This window comes from Manis pentadactyla, chromosome X, assembly GCF_030020395.1.
Source record: "Manis pentadactyla isolate mManPen7 chromosome X, mManPen7.hap1, whole genome shotgun sequence".
Taxonomy (NCBI): domain Eukaryota; kingdom Metazoa; phylum Chordata; class Mammalia; order Pholidota; family Manidae; genus Manis; species Manis pentadactyla.
In genome coordinates, this window is record NC_080038.1 from 135,044,139 (window position 1) to 135,070,521 (window position 26,383).

At 37.7% G+C, this 26,383-nt stretch overlaps 2 protein-coding genes across 4 annotated transcripts in view; one reads left to right on the top strand and one right to left on the bottom strand.

Annotated features, from left to right (window-relative positions):
• The window catches only part of LOC130681914 (syncytin-1-like), a 325,096-nt gene that overhangs the window by 233,113 nt on the left and 65,600 nt on the right, over nucleotides 1–26,383 (top strand). The window lies entirely within an intron of this gene.
• Nucleotides 3,827–4,880, bottom strand: LOC118913891 (40S ribosomal protein SA-like). The gene has a single exon (XM_036888200.2). It carries the CDS (start codon nucleotides 4,792–4,794, stop codon nucleotides 3,910–3,912), a length of 885 nt encoding a protein of 294 aa, XP_036744095.2. The 5' UTR covers nucleotides 4,795–4,880; the 3' UTR covers nucleotides 3,827–3,909.

The following is a 26,383-nucleotide window of genomic DNA, read 5'->3' on the forward strand; positions in this document are numbered from 1 at the left end:
TTTTGATCACGCATTATGAACTATAAACCATCAGGTCAAATATGAATATTTGTTTGATTTTTATACTTGATTTATATGTGAATCCCACATTTCTCCCTTATTATTATTATTATTATTTTTATTTTTAATAAAATGCTGAAGTGGTAGGTAGATGCAAGATAAAGGTAGAAAACATAGTTTAGTGCTGTAAGAAAGCAAATGTAGATGATCAGGTGTGTGCCTATAGGCTAAGTATTAATCCAAGCTAGACAAGGGCAACAAAACATCCGTGGATGCAGATGATTTCTCTCAAAACGGAGGGTGAGGTTCTAAGCCTCACCTCTGTTGATCCCCAATTTCTCACCTGATGGCCCCCTGCAACTGTGCCTGTCTTAGGTTGTTCCTCCCTTGAGGAATCTTACCCGTCTCTGGCTAACCAGTCATCTTCCAGGGCCATACAGGGAAATGTAAAGTTGGTAAGTGAGAGAGAAGCAATATTGTTTCAAAAGGTTGGCTTTTTACTTCTTTGCAGATTTATGCCCTGTGGCTTCTATGCCCAGCATTTGTCTTGAGGTATCTTTACCACTTGGAAGAATTACGATACTCGGTAAATTCGATATGAGGCACGAATTCTATTTAAGGGTTGTAATTAGGAAGGAAGAAGAAAAGCTATAGAAGTAGCAGATGGAAGAAAACATGGGAAGATTGGTTATTTCTTTGACATATCTTCTTGTAGAGTAATTTAAGCATGTATAGGTTTTAAACTACTAATTAAATTGCGCACCCACATTAACATAATAGGAATACAGTTACATAACCAAAGCAGACCTACAATTACCAGCCATCTCCAGTGAAACCAAGAAAACCAGTTAGGCACCCTAAGCATTTGTGAAAACTTATCTATGGTATGATGGATATTGTCTAACTGAATTTGAATAGTTTGAGAAAAATCAGACAATTTAAAACAACACATTCCTGGGAACTGTTCACATCCCATATGTTCTTTTAACAGTAGATAGTCTGTAGTCTCAAGATTTTGGAGCACTGCAACTTGCACTTCTCCTAATTCTTGTTTGAGTTCCAACAGTATAGATCCAGTCAAATTTGTTATTTTACTGTATGCACAGGCCAGCTTAGATATCTCCTTCTTCATTCCAATGGCAATTCCAGGAACCAGTGGGATGAATGCAGCTACGACTGCAACAGCGCCAGGATCTTTGTTAATGTTTTTTGATGATCATCTTCTGGAATGACTCTTCCCAAGGATGTTAATGTTGGAAGTTCTTCTTCATATCATATCTTAGTTCGTTTTCTGGGTAGCCAAATTAGGCTTTGATCCTCTGTATAAACACAAACAGACCCTTTGCCCACACTTTGATATGCCCTTTATACCATTGTGAAGAACTTATTGGAGGTCCCACACAGGAACTGCATTTTTTTTTGTTATCATTAATCTACAATTACATGAAGAATATTATGTTCACTAGGCTCTCCCCTATACCAGGTCCCCCCTATAAACCCCTTTATAGTCACTGTCCATCAGCATAGCAAAATGCTATGGAATCACTACTTGTCTTCTCTGTTTTGTTCAGTCCTCCCCTTTCTCCCCCCACATTATGCATGCTAATCTTAATACCCCCCTTTGTCTTCCTCCCCCCTTATCCCTCCCTACCCACCCATCCTCCCCAGTCCCTTTCCCTTTGGTACCTGTTAGTCCATTCTTGGGTTCTGTGATTCTGCTGCTGTTTTGTTCCTTCAGTTTTTCCTTTGTTCTTATACTCCACAGATGAGTGAAATTATTTGGTATTTCTCTTTCTCTGCTTGGTTTATTTCACTGAGCATAATACCCTCTAGCTCCATCCATGTTGTTGCAAATGGTAGGATTTGTTTTCTTCTTATGGCTGAGTAATATTCCATTGTGTATATGTACCACATCTTCTTTATCCATTCATCTACTGTTGGACACTTAGGTTGCTTCCAATTCTTGGCTATTGTAAATAGTGCTGCGATAAACATAGGGGTGCATTTGTCTTTCTCAAACTTGAGTGCTGCGTTCTTAGGGTAAATTCGTAGGAGTGGAATTCCTGGGTCAAATGGTAAGTTTATTTTGAGCATTTTGAGGAACCTCCATACTGCTTTCCACAATGGTTGAACTAATTTACATTCCCACCAGCAATGTAGGAGGGTTCCCCTTTCTCCACAGCCTCGCCAACATTTGTTGTTGTTTGTCTTTTGGATGGTAGCCATCCTTACTGGTGTGAGGTGATATCTCATTGTAGTTTTAATTTGCATTTCTCTGATACTTAGCGATGTGGAACATCTTTTCATGTGTCTGTTGGCCATCTGTATTTCTTTTTTGGAGAACTGTCTGTTCAGTTCCTCTGCCCATTTTTTAAGTGGATTGTTTGTTTTTTGTTTGTTGGGGTGGGTGAGCTCTTCATATATTTTGGACGTCAAGCCTTTATCGGATCTGGCATTTACAAATATATTCTCCCATACTGTAGGGTTCCTTTTTGTTCTATTGATGGTGTCTTTTGCTGTACAGAAGCTTTTCAGCTTAATATAGTCCCACTTGTTCATTTTTGCTGTTATTTTCCTTGCCCGGGGAGATATGTTCAAGAAGAGGTCACTCATGTTTATGTCTAAGAGGTTTTTGCCTATGTTTTTTCCTAAGATTTTTATGGTTTCATGACTTACATTCATAAACCTGGAAATTTTTATCTAGAAATATTTACTATATAAACTATTCTTCCCAATACGGGATGGCTTTTATTTTGTCTTTGGCTTTATTTGCTTTTTTGCCATGTATGAAACTCGGCTGCTGTTTTAAATGAATTGCTCCTGGAATTAATAAAATTAAGTTTAAATGTTTTGTTTTTAATATTTAAGTCATTGTGCATTAATCTGTACTTTTTTTTTTTTTATAGCTGAGAGCCTTTCACCACCAGTTGCAGTCCTGGGAATACAGGGCTGATTTTACTAAGTAAAAGGCATGTTAACAAGGCAAATCATTGTTCTTTAATTTTTGCATTTCTTAATTTTGTATGCTATACTGTTCCAAGAGCAACAGGAGAATTATCTTCTGTGCATGTGTTTATTAAGTCAAGTTGGTGGCTTGGGCTTAGCTAATTAAACTGGTAATGTTTTTCTTTACCTGGCAGAAAAAGTCTTTCAGATTTTAGTATACTGATTCAGTGTGATAAATAAGCTGTGAGTTTAGCATAACCAAATATATCTTGGTCGAATGGAAAAAATAAATAGAATAATTAGTTCAATTGTAATAAATAAATATAAATTATGCCAATGGTTAATCTGTGATATATCTGTCTAGTGTATTTTGAAGTGCAGGGCATGTATAAAGATTGGTATAGTTTAGAAAGGAACAGTTCATAAAATTTTGCTTAAGAGTTTGCTTTAAGTAAACTTGATGGAAGTGTGGTAGAAAATTTGATATATCACATATAATCTTCTTTTCAATAATCAGCTATAAAATGTTCTATATATGCTAGGCCAAAATCTAGCTGTTTCATTGCTGGGCTTAAACTATAAGCATTTTGGGGGACTCACTGAACCAGCAGTGGGATTCAAACTGTTGGTGTTCTTAGTTCAGCTCTTAGGATCACAGTTGTTTTTTACTGGAGATGGTCAGTTTTCAGTCTCTTATGATACTGGATCTTTCTGTTATTTGGGTTTCTTCTCATTTCCATCTGAAGCACTCTTTCCCAGTGTTCCTATTACACTAGCTCCTGATTCTTGTCCACCTTCTTTCATTTCCTCAGCATTTTTTGACTGAACCTACTCACACACCCCACTTAAATACTCTGTTCTTCAGTATTCCATCATTGGCTTTCTTCTTCTTTTTTTTTTTTCTAGAAACTGTTTATTTTCTGCAACCTTGTTTCCTTTCTGTTTAAGAGTCTGAGGAACAGCCTAGGACCACTCAGTGGTGGTTCCTACCCACTCGGTGGCCTGAGCAGTGGGAGCCGTGGACCAGTCTTCAGTGGCAGGCTGAGCACTCCAGTCTTCAGTGGGGAACTGCTGAATAGGCACGGAGGTCACCTGCACGCCTTCAGACCAGTCTGCGACCTCTGGCTGTGCAGCAGTGAACTCTGGGGCGGTCGCAGTCCATTCACCCTGGAATTCCTCCTTGGTCACGGCCTTTTCAGCAGCAGCCTGCTCTTCCTTTTCAATCTCTTCAGGATCTCTGTAGAAGTAGAGATCAGGCATGACCTCCCACGGGTGTTCACGGGAGATGGTGCCGCGGATGTGCACAACTTCCCGGGCCAGCATCCACATCAGACCCACCGAGTGAGCTCCCTTGTTGTTGCACGGGATGGCAATGTCCACGTAGCGCAGAGGGGAGTCCGTGTTACACAGGGCAATGGTGGGCAGGTTAACGTAGGATGCCTGTGTGAGAGGCTGGTGGTCAGCCCTTGGATCACTGACCACCAGGAGTCTTGGCTCCCGGAAGGCTGCCTGGATCTGGTTAGTAAAGGTTCCAGGTGTGAAGCGGCCGGCAATGGGAGTGGCTCCAGTGGCCGCAGCAAACTTCAGCACAGCTCTCTGGCCAGTGTTCCTGGATGATATGACACTGACATCAGCCGGGTTTTCAATGGCAACAATGGCACGAGCTGCCAGCAGCAGATTCTCCCAGGTTCTCTTCAGATTTATGATGTAGATGCCATCGCTTTTCCTTTTGTAGATGTACTGTTCCATTTGGAAGTCAAGGTTGGTGCCACCTAGGTGGGTTCCTGCTGCAAGGAATTTGAGGACATCTTCCTCGTTCATTTGTAGGATATCAAGGGCTCCGGACATTGTGAAAGTTTCCCTTTAAGTTGCGACGGGACCCCAGAACAACGCCGCATGGACCCCTCGCCAAGCGCGGAAAAGCCCCTCTGATTTCTCATATCATTCACGTAATGGCAACACCCAATATGTGTCTCCAGCATTTGCTCTTTTCTGTGATCTTGATTCATGCATCAGTTACCCTCTTACACAAATGTTCTTATATATTTACTAACATACCATAATCCAAATTCATTATATTTTCTTGCCCTCGCCATTCCATCTCCATTCCCTCCATTGCCAAACCTTATTCCTTCCTGTATTTTCTATCTTGATTAATGGCAATATCTTATCACCCAAGTTAGAAACTCGGAATTGATCTTCTGTTCCTTCTTTTCCTCCCATTCACAATTATTTTGTCTCACTCTATTAGTTTTTCCAGTTCTACTATAACAAATTAACACAAACTGAGTTGTTTAAAACAACACAAATTTACCATCTTACAATTCTGGAAGTTAAGAGTCCAAAATGGGCCTTACAGGGTCAAAATTAAGGTTTTGTCAAAAATCAAGGGCTGTGTTTCTTAAGACTTTAATGGATTATATATATATATATATATATATATATATATATATATATATATATATATCCCTATATATATGAACTTGTTCTTATGTAAGTTTCCGTAAGTGGGATCTTTAAAGTAATTTGTCTGTTTAATCTGTTTTCAGAAATATTGGCATAAAGTTGTTTTTATATTCCTTTGTTGTCATTTCACTGTCAATAGGACCTACAGTGTCTCCTTTTTCTTTCCTGATGTTGGCAATTTGTTCTTTTCTTTTTATTTCAATTTTATTAGGGATATATTAAGTTTATTAATCTTTTCAAAACACCTTTGAATCCTTGCATATCATAACTGAAAGTAGAGATACACATGTTTTTATGTGTAGACTTTTGTTACTCAATTCTAAATGTCTTGTAAATTCCAATATCATGTTTTTTTCTAATACATGAGTGATGTGAGAACAAGTCTTCTACTTTTCAGACTTTTTAAATTGCCTTGCAATTTCTGATTCCTACTTTAGTTATATATATTTTTTGTGACAATCAGGTCTGTAAGATCAATTCTTAAAAACTTAGTGAAATTTTCTTTATGACCTGAAACAAGGGGTAACTTGAGAATTTAAGGCCTGTAGAGTAATTTCATTCTGTTACTGATTTTGTACTGTGACAGCAGAGTTGGGTACTCATAAAAGAGACCTTATAACTCAAAAAGGCTAAAATATTTACTAGATATTTGGCTCTACGCAGAAAAATTTTGCAGACTCTAGGGATAGAATATAGTGCTTGTAAATGTTCATTGTATGCATGTAAAACATCTCTCGCTCCTATTTCTTCTCTGTCTCTTTCCCTCTCTTTCTTTCTACACACAAGCACATTCAATTATGTATATTAACAGAATTGTTCAAATAATTTTTCTTATTGCATTTTTGGATTTTTTATTTTTGAAGAGAAATTCTTATTAACAATCTACCCTATTGATTTCTCTTTGTGTTTTCATCAAATTTTGCTTCGTGTATTTTTTGTCTGTGTAGTCCAGTTCCTAAAGGTTCAGTGTAAGTAGATCATGATTTTTGTCATGTTGAAATGCACTTCTTCATATCTGTCAATGTTCTATACTTGAAATTCAAAATATTCTGGTATTAATATTGGCATACCAGCTTGATTTGGTTAGCATTGGCTTGACATATCTTTTTATATCAGTATTTTGATAGACTCTCAGCCTCTCTTACAACTTTGAACCTGAATGTTTAATGTAATTTCTGAGTGAGGTGGTATGATTAAGATACATTTTGCTTTTTGAAACATCTCAAAGGAAGGAAACATGGTGGCCATTTTTGTTTCCCCCACCTGCTTAACACAACGGCTAATACATCATTGGTATTCACGGCATTTTTGACTGATGGAAAGAAGACTAGACTGGGAACCTGGAGACCTAGGTTTTATCAGAGCTATGTATCTCACTAACTGGGTAACTCAGTTACCTTATGTGGGCCTTATTTCAATATTCTGTACCATGTGGGTTCAGGTTAGGTCAGCTTGGGTCAGAATATGACAAATCTATATATACCTGAAAAATATGTCCAGTGTATCGAAATTTATGTTAATGGAGATAAAAGTTCCTGGAGTACATACAGTTTTCCCCTTGGGTCCCCCCACTTTCTTGGGAATCAATAACCAGTCTAAGCACTCCTTAGAAGCAACTCTATAGCCCACCATTAGTCCCCAGTTGGCTAAACAAATCTAGACTCAATAAAATTTACTTTTGCTAATGGCAGGTAGTGGAAGAATCAGAATCTCCCAGAGACCACAGGCTTCATTTCCTTTCACACTTTACTAGCTGGATCAGCAGTTACTGCTCTACTTGAGCTGTCTAAGGCTAATAACCATGGAGCTGAGAGCTGAGAAAAAAATACTTCACTTACTGTTTTACAGCAGTCACTGTCTGATAATCGCAAAATGGTTTCTGGGTCATTATGCGTCCTCAAAGTAAGGCCAGAATGCCAGCTCAAATAATAGGGCATGGAGTGGCTTAATAAAGAGATTTCTGTAAAATGCTCAGAGGCACTGGACTTAAAATTGCAACAGATTCCCTTTCATATCAGCTCCCACCTAAAGTAGGTGCTCTATGACATATATTTATTTTAAAAGTATAACTGAATTCCATTGATGTTGGTTTGCAAATGTAATATTTGATTGTCCCCATTAAGATAAGTACTGTTAAGCAAGTGACTTATGAAACTGTGTGCAGGGACTATTCATACTTTGCATAGAGATGCTGACTTTGAGGGAGTTCAATTAAAATTCCTGTACACATGCAGCTCAAGTGTCAGAAAGGCTTCAGCTAGAAATCTCTTCTTAGAAATAAGGGATCAAAAGGATGGATATTTTTTAGTTCCTTTTCAAAATCAGCACTCAATAATTAAGATTTAATGGGGATTTTTTCCTCCCGTTAATTTCTTTACAATTCACAAGGTTAGAAACATTGGAAGAAAGAGCTTCTGAGTTAGAGTCTGTTGTCTACTAGTCAACTGAGAGTTTAAAAAGATGACAGCAGGGTACAAGCAGCTCATCGACCAATACTTGAGGCCTCTGATATTCCAATTTAGGAGCTATGAGAATTATGGCTGGGAAAGTCATTATGAACAGTTTTGCAAAGCTTTTGAATATCTATACTTGATATTCTTGTTAGCTCTATGTAGGCCAAGTCTAGCCGCTAGGAGACGTCAATCTGCCTCTTGAGTTTAGTCCCAGGTTAGTGAGTATCTATAGGAATGCAATTTGCAAGCCTGAAATTAGAGAATAATCTGGGGAAAAGGAAATCTCTTTAAAAGCAAAGTATCTTAGGTAAGAGCAAGGTATCTTAGGTACCACTTACCTCTTAACTAAGAGAAAACCCACCTTTTCTGTTTTTGTGCCAGCAATTCCCACTGTTAAAAGTTAGTTATATGACTTCATTCATTTATTTTTTCAACAAATATTTATCGAGTGCTAACAATGTGCCACGCACTATTCTAGACACTGAGGTTATAGCAGCAAAGGAAACAAACAGAAATTTCTACTTTCATGAAATGTACATTTTAATAGGAGGATATAGGCAATAAACAAGATGAATAAGTTAAATGTGGAAAAAAATAAAGCATGCAGGAAGGATTGTGCAGTGGTTGGATTGGGTTTAAATTAGATAGGGTAGCCAAGGAAACCTCACTGAGAAAATGAAGTCTGAGTAAAGATCTGAAGGAAGTGAAGGAGTGAATCATACACATATCTGAAGAGCATCCTAGGCAGATGGAACAGCAATTTACAGAGGCCCTGAAGCAGGAGCAAGCCCCAAATTTTCCAGGAATAGCTAGGAGGCCAGTACACCTGGATCAGAGTGAGTTTATAGGAGAATAGTATGAGGTGAGATCTAAAGATACAGGGGAAGTTCATGTAGAACGTTATAGACTATTATAAGGACTCTAGTATTTACTGTGAGATGGGAATTCACTGCAGAGTTTGAAGCAGATGAGACAAAGCTGGATGCAAGGGGCTGAGTGAGAACACTATTACAGCGTTCCAGATGAAAGATAGTGGTGTTTTGGACCAGAACAGTAGTAGTGGAAGTTGTGGAGAGGGTCCCAGATTCTGGAAATTCCAGTTAGAGCCAACAGGATTTGTTAATGTACCAGATGTGGGTTGTGTGAAGTGCTGGGAGTTAAGGATGACTCCTATATTTTGCCCTAAGCCCTAACCATTTCCTGACATGGAGAAAACTGGAAGAACAAACTTGGTGGTGGTGGTGATGGGGAGCAGGAGCTCAGTTTGGGGCGTGATAAGTTTGATATGCCTATTGATTACTGGCAGTAATGGCATATGGTTAAGAGCACATATTCTGGAACCAAGCTGTGTGAATTCACATTCTCCCTCCACCACTCAACAACTGTGTGACCTTGAGGAAATTACTTAATCTGTTGTTTCTCTGTTTCCTCATCTTAGAATGAGGGTGATAACAGTATTTACTTCATAGGGTTTTTGTGAGGATTAAGTGAGTTAATACATGGAAAAGTCATGTACTAGAAAAAGGTTGGGAAAATCATAAACACTATACAGGCATTAGTTTTCATTATTGCTATTATTATCATTACTATTATATATTATTACCATTAGACATTACAGTTTAGCTGTCAACTACACTTTTGGATTTTTAAGTCTTAAATTTGGGGAGGGACCTATGTTTGAGAGATAAATTTTGGAGTCATCTGCATGTAGATGGCAGTTAAGCCAAGAGACAAAGAGAAAAGCAAAGAGAGTCCAGGTAGACCCTTCAGGGGTACTGGGACACACTCTACCATTTAGAAGTCTGGGGCACAAAAAACAACTCAAAAAGGGGACTGAGGAGTGGCCAGAGAGGTGGGAAGAAATCTAGCTATTCTGAAAACTATATGAAAAAATATATCAAAGAGGAGGATATGATGAACTTTGTCAAATGCTGCAGATAAGTCTAATAAGATGACGCCTTGGAAATAAATAGTGGGTTTTGATTCAATTCAATTCATATATTTGTGACCTTGACAAGAACAGATTTATTGAGGTTGTGGGAATGTAAGCTTTATTTGGGTTCAAGAGGAAATAGAAACAAGATTATCGACAAATCTTTCTAAGAGCTTTGCTATACAAAGGAGAAAAGTAGGCATAACTGAACAGGGAAGTGGGGCCAAAAGAAATTTTTTACTTAAGGTGGTAAAAATAAAGCATATTTATGTCTTATGATGTTGACCCAGGAGAAAGGGAAATGTGATGATGTCAGAGAGAGAAGAGAATTGCTGGAGTGATCTGATTACTGTGTGCTTCTCAACATTATTGGGTGGAAGAAAACATTGCTTTTCATTATCCCTGAGAGTTTTAACTATCTAATTGATAAAATGCAGTGCTGATATATCACATAAAGGATGAGATAAGTTACCACGAAAGTTTTTGAACAAATCAGGGAATAAGGATACTTTGGAGCTGGCCTCCCTTCTCACAGTGATAAGCCTTGTAAAGTATAAATAATCATCACAGTATTAAAAGGATGTGTGTTGATAAAGGTACATTTCAGCAATTCCTGAAAACTAAACATCAAAATTTCTGTCTGTGTTGACTCCCATCTTAGTCCAGGTCCCCATCACCTCTATCAGAACTACTGTCCTGGGCTTCTGTAAGCGGTCATCCTACTTTGACTGTTGCGTCCTGCAGTCTCTTCTCCACACAACAGAAAGAGAAAACCTTTTAAAATAGAAGTCGTATAATATCAACATTATGTTCCTTTTAGTGTCTTTTGTAAATGAAAAATTTATTCCAAACTTGAAGAAATCACACAATTTAAATTGTTTGATATGTTGATAACATGTTAACACATGTTTTAAGATGCCTGCTTGATTCTTAACTGTCACTCATCTCACACACATTTACATCTAGATGTAGCCTTATTGTCACAGTTTATTTAACTAATAATCATCCACAACTGCTAATGTCGAAATCAGTTTAGAGCTCTGAAAGGTTCAAGGCTGACGTATAGAAATTGAGAAGTTGTTAAGTGTGTAGCGTGGTGGAAAAGTTAACCCCAAAACTGTTAGGATTTTACTTTCCTGTAGAAAGATATACAACCACATATCTAATCGAGCAGTTATTTGTTTGTCAAATTATTATGAACAGATAGTCTTTGAACTAGCTCTTCCTTCTTTCCTATTTGGTTCCCTTATTAATGAAGTTGATAAAATGTTCACACATACTCACTACCTGTTTATATGAAAATATTGTAATACTGCTTATGATATTTAAAATAAAATGCAAAATCCTTATCATGGCCACAGGTCCTGTGTGATCAGGGTGCTACCTAACACTCTGAGGTCATCCACTACCACTCTTCCACTCTTCTAAGCCACGCTGGCTTTCTTGCCGCATCTAGAACATACCGTTATCTCTGATCTTAAAGTCCTTCCAATGTGCTGTTCCATCTTCCTAGAAAGTGTTTCCCGCAGATTTCCATTTGCATTCATCTCTCACATGCTCAAATATTAGCTCCTCATAAATTCATCCCTGACCAACCTACCAAAATATCACAAATACCTAGCACTCTATAAATCCGTTAGCCTGCTTTACTTTTTCCAACATTTCACTATGATCATTTTCAAACATACACCATAATAGATAGGAATTTAGAACCAATACCCGTCTAGCCACCACTGAGATTCTGCCATTAACATTTTTGGCATTGTATAACATTTTATAAAGTGTGACTGTGCTCCTTGTTTTTATGCCCTCCCCAACTGCAGTTTAGAATCCAGAAGTACAGTGTGTTTGTCTGTTTTAATCACTGCTGTATCCTCAGTGCTTGTAACAACACTTGATATGTAGCAGATGTGGTAGATTAAATTACTGGTTCTAATTTTTCAGTCACCTATAGCAGTATTGTACATCCGTGTCCTTGCCATGGCCTTATGATGGATGGATGGGTATATTTATCCACCCCTTTCTTTGGTCTTGGCCATTTATACTCTCTGGTCAATGAGATGTTGGTAGATGTGAGTACAGGTTTGAAATGTACTTCCAAAGTTGGGCTTATTTTCTTGTCTACTGCCATTGCTGTAAGAGAAACATGTCCCAGGTACCTGTTGTCCCTTCAGATTACTTACTTGAGTGAGACACATTGTGAAGCCTTCTTAAGCTGAATCTGTAGGCTAAATCAGTTCTGCCCCAGCTGACTTGCAGATCTGTGAGTGAGGAGATGAATATTTTTGTCTGCCTCTGAGATATTATGGTTGTTTGTCATGCAGCGTTTCTGCAGCAAAGCTGATTTAGACAGTAGGTGTTCAATAAATATCTCAAATCAATGAATTAGTGGTAAGTTGCTGACATGTATTGGGCGATTACAAAGCATTTTGTTAAATTACCAGATGCTTTACTTTGAGACTCATACTGTGTTCCTACTTAGAGTGTATTACTAGAGGAAATTTTAGGAGATCAGAGTGTGCTAGCTCTTCTTGCACCCTACATGAATGTCCTATAATAAACTTAAGCTGAATGTGGCCATTTAAAAGCACTAGGAAGGAAAACAATGTTCTCAGACTATGGCCTCACAAGATCCCTGGCTGAGGTTCCTAGCAGGTAAAACTGATTAAAAGTAAATAGGCTGAGAGTTTATTGAATTTATAAGTGTGTTATATACTGCCAAAGAAACAGAAATCGTGCCAACAACCTTAATCACTTCGTCTCTACACTTGCACCAATACAAAGTAGACTACTAAGGCAGTGCAGTCCCCTATGAGTCTGGTAAATGCTGAGTAAAAATATCTGGTAAAATCTGAGTATTATTGCCTCAGATTTGACTTTGGAGATTTGACTCTGCCCCAGAGAACAGATCCAGGGGCAAACAGATTGGCTGATCAGGGAATTCAATTCTTTTTCTTCTAGTACAGAGCACCCTCCCTATTCCTGAGTAGCCGGATATGATATATTGTATGGAACTTAACCACTTTATTTTCACTCATCCTTGTTTTCCAAAAATAATTTGTTTAATGGCCTGTTCTTCCTCTGTCTTGATATATCAGTATGTTTCAGGTAGGTGTATTTAATACCATTTAGCCTTGGGTCATGGGGCATCGCCTAGAGGTCATGGGCTTGGATGTGAGTGCAGTTACGAGATGAAACTTCGGGTAGCTGAGGTCATTTCATGTAGGTGTGAGCATTTATGAAGATATATGTTTTAGAAATAGGTAGACATGCATATTGGTTGCCTACAGAACATCCATTTCCCCTCTTCTCTCTTTGTAATAGAACGCTAATTTTCTTTAGGCATTTACCTGCCTACATAAAGCTCGTGTGATTAAAGTAAAGGTGTCCTCGTCTTCAGCTTTAGAGTGGATGGTAAGCCAATCAATCACAGTAATGTTCTCCCCTTGCCAGCAAGGTTTTCATGAAGCTAGGCTTCAGCTAGTCAGTACATGGCAATCTCCTGGTGATGGTTTTTGGTCCGGGGATGGACATATGATATAAATTGGCTCAGTCAGACATAAGGGAGAATGGCACAATGGCATTTCTCCTATAGAGAATGAATACAGAAGTGTTTAGACCTGATTGCCCCTGCAGCTATCTTATAACCATAAGGAGTACTAGCATTATTAATATGAAGCTGATATTGTAGACAAATGGGCTAAGAAATGATAAGACCTTATTACATTAAAAAGGATTTTATCCAACCAACCCAGAAGCCTTCACTTTACTTGGGTTACCTTTTGTCTGAGATAACAAATGCATTGTTATTTGAGCTGGGGATTTGGGTTAGTTTCAGCTGAAAGCATTCTTACAGGTAGAAGTCCTTTTTGGTGTGCCAGCTTGGCTTGGTCCCTTAAATTATCCAACTGTTAGTATTCTTAAATATGTTCTGGAAATAACATTACATCTGTCCCTTTTGTCTTTCCAGTACCTAAATACCTTTTATCAGGGTAATGCAAAGAGAAATGTGAGGCAGGGCCCTACTTCCCACTTGGAAACTGAATGAGGGGCAGATACTGCCATTGCCAACTTGTTGGCATAAACTGGGGCCATAAGCTTAGCCATCTGGATACTTTTGCCAAGAAATTTGACTCTTCAGGGGGTAATACTAAAACATAGAGAAACTGAAAGCTTATTGGTAGTGTTTGTGGCAGTGGCTAGAGTCCAGTAATGTGGCACCAAGTATTTAGTAGTGACAGCACCTGTCATAGGGTCTTAAGAAGACAGTCCCCTTCTTGTGCAATTCCCTTCTTCTCTTGGGTATTCCCAGTGTTTTGTTGTACCTGGTTCTTTGCTCTTCTTGTGCATACTAAGAGTTATCTGATATCTTTCTAATATACATATATATATATATTTTTTTGCTTATGTTAGCAGACTTGGTTTCTGTTGTTTGCAAACCACATCACCAAATGGAACAATTATGTGCCTAATAGGGTTAAGTTGAAGATTATATGAGATAGTATCTACTTAGATGCTGAATAAAATTAAGTATCTTTTTTAGGATTGACAAGGTTATGCTTTAGTAACAAATGGCTCCAAAATCTCAGTGCACATACTTATAAAGGCTCATTTTTCAGTCAAGCTGTATGCCTACTTTGGGTTGGCTGCTTCTCTGTGCTGTGTCTTCTTTACTCTAGGAAACAGGCTGAGGGAGCATCCTCTTTTTGGAATATTGCCAATCATCATGGCAGAGAGAATGGAGGCAAAGAGAACCTTTCTATTAAATCTTCTGCTCAGAAAAGCCACATATCACTTCTACATTTCACTAACCAAAGTAGGCCACATGGTCTCTCCTGAACTCAAAAGACTAGAGATCTTTTTATGGGAGGAATACTAAAGGAGAAACACTGGAACATTTGGTGAACAAATACATAAGCTATCACTATCTTTCCATATTTTCTAATATTTATACATAGGAACTTGACAAATTCTACATTCCTTTGCTGAATCAGATGTTCTGTCCTAAGTACTTTGGGAATTTTTCCTGAGTTTCCTATCAGACTCTACCTGGATCAAGACCTAGACTTTGTCTTCATTGTTGGCCCTTGAGGATTTTCCTGATTTGATTGGTGATACATTTGAAAAGTTTAAAAAAAATAGGTCATATACCATTTTTAGTAGTTTGGCAGTGGAGGGGAATTTGGTCTGCCTTAATGCTAGAAGCAGAATTTGAGATTTGAGATATATATTAGACATGGCTGATACATTTCTGCAGTTTGGGGTCTCCAAAAACAGACTTTGAGATTGAAGACTAGGGGTACAAGGTATTTATTGAGGATCAATAGCTAAGAGAAGGAAGAGGAAGCAGGATTGGGAAGAGGAAGAAACTACACTCCAATGAAAGCTCAATAAAGTCTCCTCCAACCTTACTGGGAGCCCCAGAGGGAATATTGCCTTTATGTCTGCTTCAGGCACCAGGTGTAGGCTGCTGTGGGCATTATGCCAGGCGAGGTGACTCTGCTGCTGGGGCGGACCCTGCAGGAGCTGACAGCTGGAGGCCGTGTATGAACACACCCCCTCCAGGGAGGCAGCATGTCTTTTCTTCGAGGGGGATCTGAGCAGTACCTCTTTCGCCCACCCTATATCTAGCATTTGATAAATCTTAGAACTGCTTTGACACAGATCATTTGAAATAAGCAGGTCTTAGAAGGAGCTTTGAATTTTGGTTTAAAGAGATTTTTACTGGCATCATGGCCTTTGCAATAATATCTGACTTGTTTATGGCTCAGTCTGAGCTGTCTGGCCAATGATGGGACTGAGAAGTGCCCTGTTTCATCATCACTGGCCAGATCATGAGGAACTAAATACAAAGAACAAGGCAAGACTGTCACCTAACAGTAAAGTTAGGAGCAGAGCAAGACATCTTATCTTAGTCTGACATCATCTTTAGAAGTCTGCAAAGCAGCATCAAGGACTTGACTTCAAAGGTTTGCTTTGTAGTACTGTCTGGTACCTGCCTTGCCAATAGCGAGAGCCAAAGGCAGTACTTGATCCAACATTTTTGCCAGAGATCTGTGTCCCTTAAAGCTACATTGACTCTTCTCCTTGTTCATCCTGTCCTTACCTGGCCAGTCCTCCTGGATATTATAGCCTCTCCGTGGAGTCTGTTTAGGCTCTATACTACAACAGTTTCTGGGGAAAGTTGAGGAAGGATTCCAAAAGCCCTGACATCTTAGACCTGGTGTCCCTAGCCTCAGAGTTACTGTCACTTTTGTGTCCCTCAGATTTAGGCAGGCAGGGGCCCACCATTATAGGAACTTTGAAATTATTAGACTAAAAGAATTCATATGCCTACTGAAATTAATGTTTAACAATCACAAAATGTTTTACTTAACTATTAGAAAAACATCCAGTAGTGCAATAACTATTTACCATTGTAATAGCACTTACCTTTTTTAAACAAATTAATTACATTTGATGATATGTTTTATTTAGGAAATAATGAGGCAAAAGAGTTGTGTGATAAAGAAAAAGAGAAATAAATTACCCAAATTAGAGTATGTGTCAAACATGGTAGATTAAAGACATTATTTATTGGAATGAGCTAAAGAAAAATCGCATGTGGAAGGGTTAGAATTATGCATTTTACCTTTCATTGGTAAAATGCTAAAGAATTAGTCATTTATTAGTTCCTTTGATAGTCATGGTGGTGATATTAATCATAATGAATTCATTAAATGATAATGTGATTATGAAATGCAATGTTAGAAATTCCAATATATTTGAAATAATTAGTAAAATATACTTGGGAACATTGGCCTTTTGTTCTGGGGAACATTTAAAATGGGAAAACATTAATTATATTGGTGTCACAATTATATTATAGGATTAATAATGATAATGTTCACCTAGATATAACAAGGAATTTTAGTGCAATTTAAATTACTTAAGCTGTGTTTTTGTGGATTTCAGTTTTAGTTTTGCTTTCCATAAGTCATAACCAAACACAGCATATTTGATAACATTATGGAAAGTGGTGAATGTTGCAATGTTTAGATACTTCTGAAAAACAGAACTTATTCGTTACTTGCAAATGAGGCCTCTGTATAAATTTTCATTTAAAAGGATGATGTGAATTGGTACATCTAGATGTATGAAAAGCTCCTTAAGGGCATGGTGCCTGAGAAACCCTTTCAAGTATTGATGAGATTGCATAATGCAAGAGTTTCTTTATAAGGATTCTTTAATGGGAATCACAGTTTCTATGGAGCAGGAGGTACTCCAATGGGTGAGGCCGGTATGCTTTAAAAATGCAGGGAAATTTCAGTGTGTCATGATGGGCCAGATTGGTGAAGGGCATTCCTTCACAGAGTCAGTTTTTTTAAAACTCTGTAAGACAGGGGTGACTTTATATTAACACAGGTTCCTTCATGGAGCTAGTGTTTCTGTAGAGTGACAATTGCTTTGTTAAAGGATCATAATGGATCATTTATTCCGACTGCCTCATTTTGTACATGAGGAAAACAATCTACTACTCAGCTAACAAACTTTGAAATGGTGCCATATTTTAGAAGAGTGCTCTGTAGAAACATTGTATTATCTATATGAATTTCTGATCATGTTTGGATACATGATATATAGAGATGTAGAGATAAATATGTGTAGAGGTAGAGATGGATCTGACTTGTTTAACTCAGTGTGATATTTAGCATATCCAGGTCACCAGTCTATTATTATGTTTCCCATTGTAGGAACTCTGCTGTGTTTTCCAAGGCAACACTATTTTAATGGAAATAATATATTTTCTTTATTTAAATTAAGAGGTTTAATCTTAAGGATTTAAATGAACTCTCCTGAATTATTTTAATCTGAATTATTTATGCATTTAAAATGAGAGTTTTAATTTTATGTATTTAAACTCTATGAATTGTATTCCTAGATAAATTCAATTTACATTAGTTTTATAATCAGAAATTAGAAATTATCCATGACACCATTATTAAAAATAGAAAATGTATCAAGTCCTTCCCTCCCCCACAGGCCTTTATCATTCTCATAAAACCCAGTGGGACTTTTCCAGCATATCGTTGAAAAAAATGGGCTAATTAAGAACTACAATAAGAAATAAATTAATTTTATGGCATTCATTGTTTATTATTTAATTGTATTTGTGAACCAACATAATTTTTTTTGGATTGCCAAAGTAATATATATTAATTGCTCTAAATATAGGCAAATGTATAAGACTACAAAGAAAGGAAATAAACACAACTCCACTTCTGGAGATGAGAACTGTGAACCAGTTTATATACACTTTATCTTACTGTTTCTATGGATGTGTCTAAATAAGAAGATCTCATTCTATGATGCTAAGTGATTACTTTTTTAATATAATGTGTCATAAAATTTTGCATAATTCCTCTAACATTGTTCTAACAGCTCCACCATTTTCCATGCAATAAATGCCTTAGGCTTCAGTCAAAGAAGACCAGAGCAGGTTTGAGGAATACTGAAAATTAACACTGTGAACATCTATTGTTTCTATTCATAAGCTTTATTAAGGTAAAAAAAGATAGGAGCACAGAACAGGCATAGGAGGTATCTGAGGTCGGGCAGCTTCTGAATGTCTCCTTTCCATTCCTTTGGAGGACACAAAAGCAAGCAAACAGGAAGTTGTCAGCTTTCCATCTGACTGCAGGATGGGAGAGGGCACACAAGCTTAAAAACCACCCGCCACCACCTCCAAGGGGAAACAAGAAATGTGGGGCAGGCATGTCCATAGAAAAGGTCCCACCAAGCCTTGGAATCCCTAGCAGGGCTGGTGGAAGTTATTTCTTTCCCAAAGCCAGTCAATAAAGGACCAGTTTCCTTAATTTCTCTTTTCAATAGCTCACTGTTAGTGTATAGAAATACAACTGATTAATTTATATTGATTTTGCACCCTGCATTCTATTAGTTCTGACATTCTTCTGGCGGAGTCTGACTTTCTGATGCAGTCTTTAGGGTTTTATATATATATAATTATGCCATCTGCCGAAACCATTGAAATTCTTTCTAATTTGGATGTCCTTTATTTCTTTTTTTGCCTATTCTGACTAGTACTTCCAGTACTACATTGAACTGAAGTTGTCAAAGTGGGCATCTTTGTGGTGTTCCTTACCTTATAGGAAAAGCTCTCCATTATTAACTGTTGAGTATGATGCTAGCTGTGGGCTTATCATACATGGCCTTTATTACGTTTGAAATACAGTCCTTCTATGACTAATTTGTTGAGGGTTTTTATTTTGAAAAGATGCTGAGTGTTGGCAAATGTTTTTTCTGAACCTATTCAGATGATCATGATTTTTATCCTTCATTTTGTTTATGTGGTGTATCACATTGATTGATCCACATATGTTAAACAATCCCTACGTTCCAGGGATAAATCCAACTTGACCATGATTTATGATCTTTTTAATGTGCTGTTTAATTGTTTGTTGGTATTGTCTTGAGGATTTTTGCATCTATGTTCATCAAGGATATAGACCTATAACTTTCTTCTCTTGTAGTGTTGTTATCTGGCTTTAGTATGATTTCAGTCGTTTAAAATTTGCTAGGACTTGTTTGTGACCTATCTTATGTGATCTGTCCTGGAGAATGTTCCATGTGCTCTTCAGAAGAATGTACATTCTACTGCTATTCAATGGAATGTTTTATATATGTCTCTTGGTTCCGTTTGATGTGAAGTATGCTTCAAGTCCAATGTTTCCCTTTCAATTTTCTGTCTGGATTCCTTATCCATTGTTGAAAGTGGGGTATTTTAAGTCCCCTACTATTATTGTATTGCTTTCCATTTATCCCTTTAGATTTGTTATGTTAAAGTTGGCATCTTCCCATGGTCTTTCTCCATTTCCTTCAACCAATCCTACTCACATGACATGATCTAATTCTCCTTACATAACCTCTTAGTCACATTCTTTAGAATACCCTCCAATTGCAGATTTTCCCAGAGAAATATGCTGAGTATTGCAGAATTAACACAATGGTCAACAAACCCTAGTGGGTCGGTACCCCCAAACAATCGCAGGCACTCAGGTTTGCAAAAGTGGAACTATCCCTATTTGACAGTGAACTCCTATGAAAATAAAATTTCTGGCATTTCCTTTAAACATATAATCTTTTAGTCATTGTAAACTGTATGGCATAAAAACTTTCACTGTTTATCCTCTTAGTAATTAAGCACATTTTAAAATTGAAGACAAACGAGAGATGGTAAGATTTTTTTCCCCAGAGACCTGGAAATGAAATAATGTGTTTTACAACTTTTCAGGAAAATGAAAGTAATATTTCTTGAAGCATCAATGTATGAAGCAAGATACATGGAAAAAAAATCAAGAAACACCCAATGTTTGTACCTTATTTTCCTCACATTTATTCTTTATAGAGTGATGGGTAAGAAAACTACCTCGAAGAGGATGGTGTTTATGGTTTTGCAAAAACCACTTTCTCCTGGCCAGCTACTATACTGTTAGGCCATTGGGATCCAAAATTTGGGATCCAAAATTTTTTGTATCATTTCATAAATTATAGTTACTGTAACCATAAATTCTGGATTTTCTAGAAAGTTCTCATTTGAAAGAGTCTAATAATGTCAAGCCATATTTTGCAAATGCTGGGGTCAGAAATATGAATTGTTATGTTGCATTTGAATTTTGTGGCAGAATTTTCCAAGGTTATAGAGGATGAACATCTATTAACCAGGTAATGAATGGGTAATGGATTTGGAATCTCTAGCCTTCTCAGCAATTCTGTACATGTAAAATGATCTTCCTTTTATGAAAAACTAGTCTTGACAGTGATACTGGGAGGAAAAAAAACTAATTTGGAATGGAGAGTTTGGTCCCTAATGTCTTACCACAAAGTGGCTCTATTCCTGTTGTTATCTGTTGTGACTTGCCACCATGAAAATAATGTTTAATTCCAGTTATAAAGAGCTGGGATAGATGAAGGCCAGAAATCATTAAAAACCTAATGGTTTTAATATAAAATTTTGTTTTAATGTTCTTTTTGCATCTTTTCACTTAACCTTTTTGATGACTTGGTTATTAAAGAATAACCAAGGGAAGTAGGACACTTAATTGAAGTTCATAGGACTTCCATCTGAAAAAGCATTTCTCTTAGTCAGCACTTGTATAGGGGAAAAAGATTTTTAAAGACTTAAAGGGAAGTTGGTAAGGAGCTCTTGCTGTTTTTATACCTGTTGGAGAGGATTTCAGATAGGACTTGGGCTACCCAGAAAAGCTACTTAGCTGCTGGCTTTCATCAGGAAAATGACAATGTCAGTGCGCTGTAGTCAGCCCTTCATGTCACACTTTGCTGCTTGTGACTTACCGTGTTTGACGCATATTCAGTGCTATGTTAGTATGTGCTGAATTGATAATGACTTACAATTATATTTTACTGGCTTATGAATCAGGGATTTTGGGTTTTGTCTCCAGCTCTGCCACCAGCTAGCTCTGTGACCTTGCACAAATCTCACCTCCCCTTTCCCTATCTCAGTATATTTTTTTGGTAAAATGAGAGAATTTAATATGGTGATTAAATAATTTTCAGTTCAGAGATCCTGTGATTCTATTATGTGATTCCATATTGTTATTCTACTAGGAAGTTAGAATTCCCATTTCTAAAGTGGCGCAGAAGTTTCTGTTTCAAGCTGAGTTTAGTTTATTATGTGTCTGCCCCAAGACTGATTATTTCTTTTTTCTTGAATATGTTAACACAGTCGCGTTTTGGAAACTGCAAGGAACCACCCTTCTGTGATCCTCACCTGATAAGTGAAATATCCCCACTCATCTCTCTCTCTCTTCTCCCTCTACAAAGTTCAACACTTTGATTATTAGCCATGCTGGAATCTTAACTTTGATTTTGCATTAGAATATGCCTAATGTGCCACAGGAGAGCTGTTCAACCCAGATAAGCACATTAGGGCTTTGGGGCATAGTGATAGCTTACCGGATGACATGGAGAACCTGTCACCACTTGGTGCTTTAGTTTATTACTCCATGGAATTCTGTTGATAATACTCTATATGTTTGTGCTGACCTATGTACGGGAAGTTCTGCACTTGTACTTTCAAATGGGAGATAAAGAAGAACTAGGCTGGGTAAGATGTGCCAAGAAAGGATTTCCTTGAGGAGCCCATTTAACACATCTTGTTCCATTCATGCTTCAAGCCTTACTCTCTGTATTTGTCCATCCATATTCCTCAAAGCCCTGTTTTCTCATCTCTTTCTGTTAACAATGGAGAGGACTAGAAACACGACTGAGTACTTAGAGCTGTTCTAGGAGTGTAAATTTCTTGTTTCTCTATACTGAATAATTCTTTGGCTTTGTCAGTCTTAGATCCTTCCACCGAAGAGCTAACAGCATAATAGATGTCATATATAGATACAAATAACTACAAAACAAGGAGCACAAAATGCCATTAGAATTCAGAGAAGACAGGTTAGAGGCATTAGGGAAAGCTTGAGGGAATACTCATGCTGGCCTTTTAGGGATCAATAATGCTTAAATATGGGCAGAATGGTAAAGGATTCTCCAAAACGTAAAGGATTAAAGGCAGGAGGAGCAATGTAAGAAAGGCAGAAGTAGGAGCCAAACAGATACTTCTATTTGGATTGATCACAGATTACAGGGTTAGTTAAATGCAATTTGTCAGATTATTTTAGGGGTGCAAGGGCTCTCTAACGGGAAACACTGCAGATTTGAAAGATCTTAAATATCATGACATGCATTGCAGACATTATCTCCAGTCAGCACTATCCTGCAACTCAAGAGTTGGCTGGCTCTCTACTCAGATCCCAGTATCAAGGCTATGCCATTGGTGACAGAGAATTAAAAACTGTTTGAAAAGCAGCTCCTGTTGTGTTATTCTGCTGTTTGGTAAAGTTAGAATATTTGGCCATGGGACTTCACATGATCGTGGTGCCAGAGCTGCCCATTATGAGCTGGATCCTGTTAGATGTCCCAATCCGTAAAGACAGGCAGACCCATCAGGTAGCCATTATAACACTGAAGTACAGATCTTTCTCAATTTACAAGAGTTACATCTTGATAAACCTTCATAGGTTGAAAATGCATTTAATACAGTCTAGCCTACCGAACATCATAGCTTGGCCTACCCTACCTTAAATATGCTCAGAACACTTACATTAGCCTGCAGTTGGGCAAAGTCAGCTAACACAAAGCCTATTTTATAATAAAGTATTGAATATCTCATGTAATGTATTGAATACTGTACTGAAAGTGAAAAAGCAGGATGGTTGAATGGGTACGGAATGGTTGTAAGTGTATTGGTTGTTTCCCCTTGTGATCGTGTGGCTGACTGGGAGCTGTGGCTTGCTGCCACTGCCTAGCATTAGGAGAGGGTATTATACTGTGTATCACTGGCCTGGGAAAAGATCAGAATTCAAAATTCTACAGATAATTTTTACTAAGTCTGTATCATTTTTTTGCCATCGTAAAGTGGAAAAATCGTTAGTCTAACCACTTTAAGTTAGGGACCATCTGTAATGCACTCAAGAGCAGGATTGAACAGGCCCAGAGTGCAGCATGAAGCTGAACAAGGAGATGGCCTAGATCCCCAGGCCTTCCTCTAATATTGAAGTAGGGCCTCCCCTTCAGTTTGACAATCACATGGGAATTCCTTTATGATGATCTGACAGAGATGACAAAAAATTACTGGTCATCTAGTATTATGGGCTAAATTGTGTTGCCCTGGGATTTATATATTCAGTGTTCATGTGATACACAATTCATATATGGAATTTTGGGGGAATCCTAATACTCAGTACCTCAGAATGTGACTGTACTTGGAGATGGAGTCTTTAGAGAGATAATTAAGTAAAAATGAATTCATTAGGTTGGGCTTGAATCCAATCTGACTGGTGTTCTTATAAGAAGAGGAGATTAGGACATAGACACATACCGATGGAAGATCACTGGAAGACATGGAGCGTAAACACTATCTACAAAACAAGGAGAGGGGCATCAGAAGAAATCAATCCTGCCAACATCTTGGTCTTAGACTTCTAGACTCTAGAATAGTGAGGAAGTAAATTTCTGTTGTTAAAGCCACCCAACCTGTGGTACTTTGTTATGGCAGCCCTAGAAAACTAATAGAGGTAGTATGTTGATAAAGCAAAAAATTGCTGCAGTGCAATCCATTCGGAGATGGCCTTGAAAGACAGCTATGAGGAGAAATACTCCTAACAGACAGACTTTCATGGGTACACCAGGCCATACAGTTTCTGTGGAAGGGGAAGTGCCTTGAATTTAGAATATACTTTAATTCATGAGGAATGTGAAATGGCCTGGTTGGTTGGCCAGATGCCTTGAACTTCAGGTTTTGCAGGTCTAGAAGCTTTGGCCCCTAGAGGGGTATACTTACACAGAGTGCCCAGTAAGACTCCCATTGAGCTTTAAGCTGTTGTAAACACCTGGTCCCATTGGGGTCCTCATGCCTAGAAGCAACGAAGAAAGAAATCACTGTAGATGTGCAAAAAGTAGACAATAGTGATTAATGTTGGCTACAGGAAATGGTCTTGCCTAAGACTATGTCTCCTTCTGGGAAGTAAGCCATGGCCAAAATCTTGCTGATATGCAGATGTGAAATTCCAGTGCCCTTACCCCAATTTGGGACAAGGCAGGCTGGCCAGCTCAGAGTTTCAAGCTGAGACCTTGTTTCCTTGTTTGCAAAAGCATTGCGTGCTATCTTCTCCTTCTGCCTTAACCTGCCTTCCTCATTTTCTTACTGGTATATCTTCTGAGAACACTTCACAGCAAACATTCTGTAATAACTTGCTGCCTCAGACTGTGTTCTTAAGAAAAACAATCTAAAGAATGGGTGACCTTGTTTCATTTTTTAAATAGAGTTTATTGTTTAGAGCAGTTTTAGATGCAGGGCAAAATTGAGCAGAAGTTGTAGAGATTTCCCATATACTCTCTGCACCCCTTTTATTCTTATTTTACTGAGAAAAATAAAAGCAATCAGGATAGACCTTCCATCCGCTCTATCATCCAATCTACTAACCTACCTGTGTTTGTACCAATACAGTGTGCCTAGTCTCCTGTTTAGTGTGCATGAACAGTATGGGCCTCTATCAAAGTGTTAAGCTCCCATCCTCTATCACTACTTAAGGAATTCCCTCATGCAGTTCTCCTCTCATAATTATTTTTCCTCTTGATTTAATCATTTCAATTATCATACAAATATACTGTTATTCCATGTTAAGAGAAGAAAAAATATTCTGACTTTACCATGCCTTTTCTCTGCTTCCATTGTTTCCGTTTGAAACAAAAGGCTGAAACCCACTCCTCCTCTGAAACCACACTTGTCAAAGCTGCCAGGGACCTCCATCTTGCTTAATCCAATGACCAATTTGCAGTTGTCGTCTTAATCCACCATTGAGCAGCATTTTCATAGTCACTTTTTGAAGCTTTTTTTGTTCACCTGTCTACAAGAATATGACACTGTCCTGGTTTTCCTCCTACCTTTTTCACTGTTCCTTTCTGTCTCGTTTTCTGTCCTCCACCCCCATTCTCCCAGCCACTAAATGTTGGAGTGCACCAGGACTCAGTCCTTGGCTCTTTTCTCTTTCTTCTGTCACTTTGGATAATCTCATCCAGTCTCTTGGCTTTAAATGCGATCTATATGATGATGATTACTATGTTTATAGTTGATTCTCAACCTCTTCCATGGAATTCCAGGCTTTTATATCCAACCTACTGCTTTATATCTCCATTTGGGACATCTGATAGGCATCTGCATCTTTATTGTTCAAAATGGATCTCTTTATCTACCACCACAACAATTTTTTTTACGAACTTGCAATTCCCTGTTTGCCTCATTTCAGTAAATGAAATACCATTCACTTGGTAGTTCAGGTCAAAACTCTTGAAGTTATGCTTAACTCCTTTATATTGTTCAGATATCCATTCAATCCATAAGCAAATCCTGTTTTATCCACCTTTAGAATATATCCAAAATTTCAACATTTCTTACTTTCTCTAACCTAACACTAATTAGGTAGTTCAGGACACCATCTTTCAACTGGACTTTTATAAAAGCATCTTAACTGTTTGTAGTCTTGCCTGTTTATAATATAACCTTAAGAATGAGATACCTTACTGATAGTTTTTGGCCGATCCTTTAATCAGTCATCTAGAGAGGTATATTAAAATCTCTCACTCAAATTGTGAACTTCCCTTTTCCTCCCTATAATTCTATTAAATTTTGCTTTACATACTTGGTATGTATGTTATTAGGTGCCTACAAATTTTAAATTGTCATATCTTCCTGGTGAATTAAACCTTTCATCATTATGAAGGTCATTCATTTACTTAATTAACATCTTATTATTTATTGAGCATTTACTATGCACCAGGCACTTCGCTAGAATAAAATGACCAAATAGGAAAAAAAATCCCTACCCTAACGGAGCTTACATTTAGAGAGATTCTTCATCACTCATGTAATGTTTTTTGCCTTATAATCTATTTTGTTTTATATAATATAGTTCTGATTCTTTTTTTGAGGGGGGGGCAGAATTTATTTAGTGTATGT

What these genes read in the sequence shown, in the direction of transcription:
- LOC118913891 (XM_036888200.2), bottom strand. Translation starts at nt 4,794, where the DNA reads ATGTCCGGAGCCCTTGATATCCTACAAATGAACGAGGAAGATGTCCTC.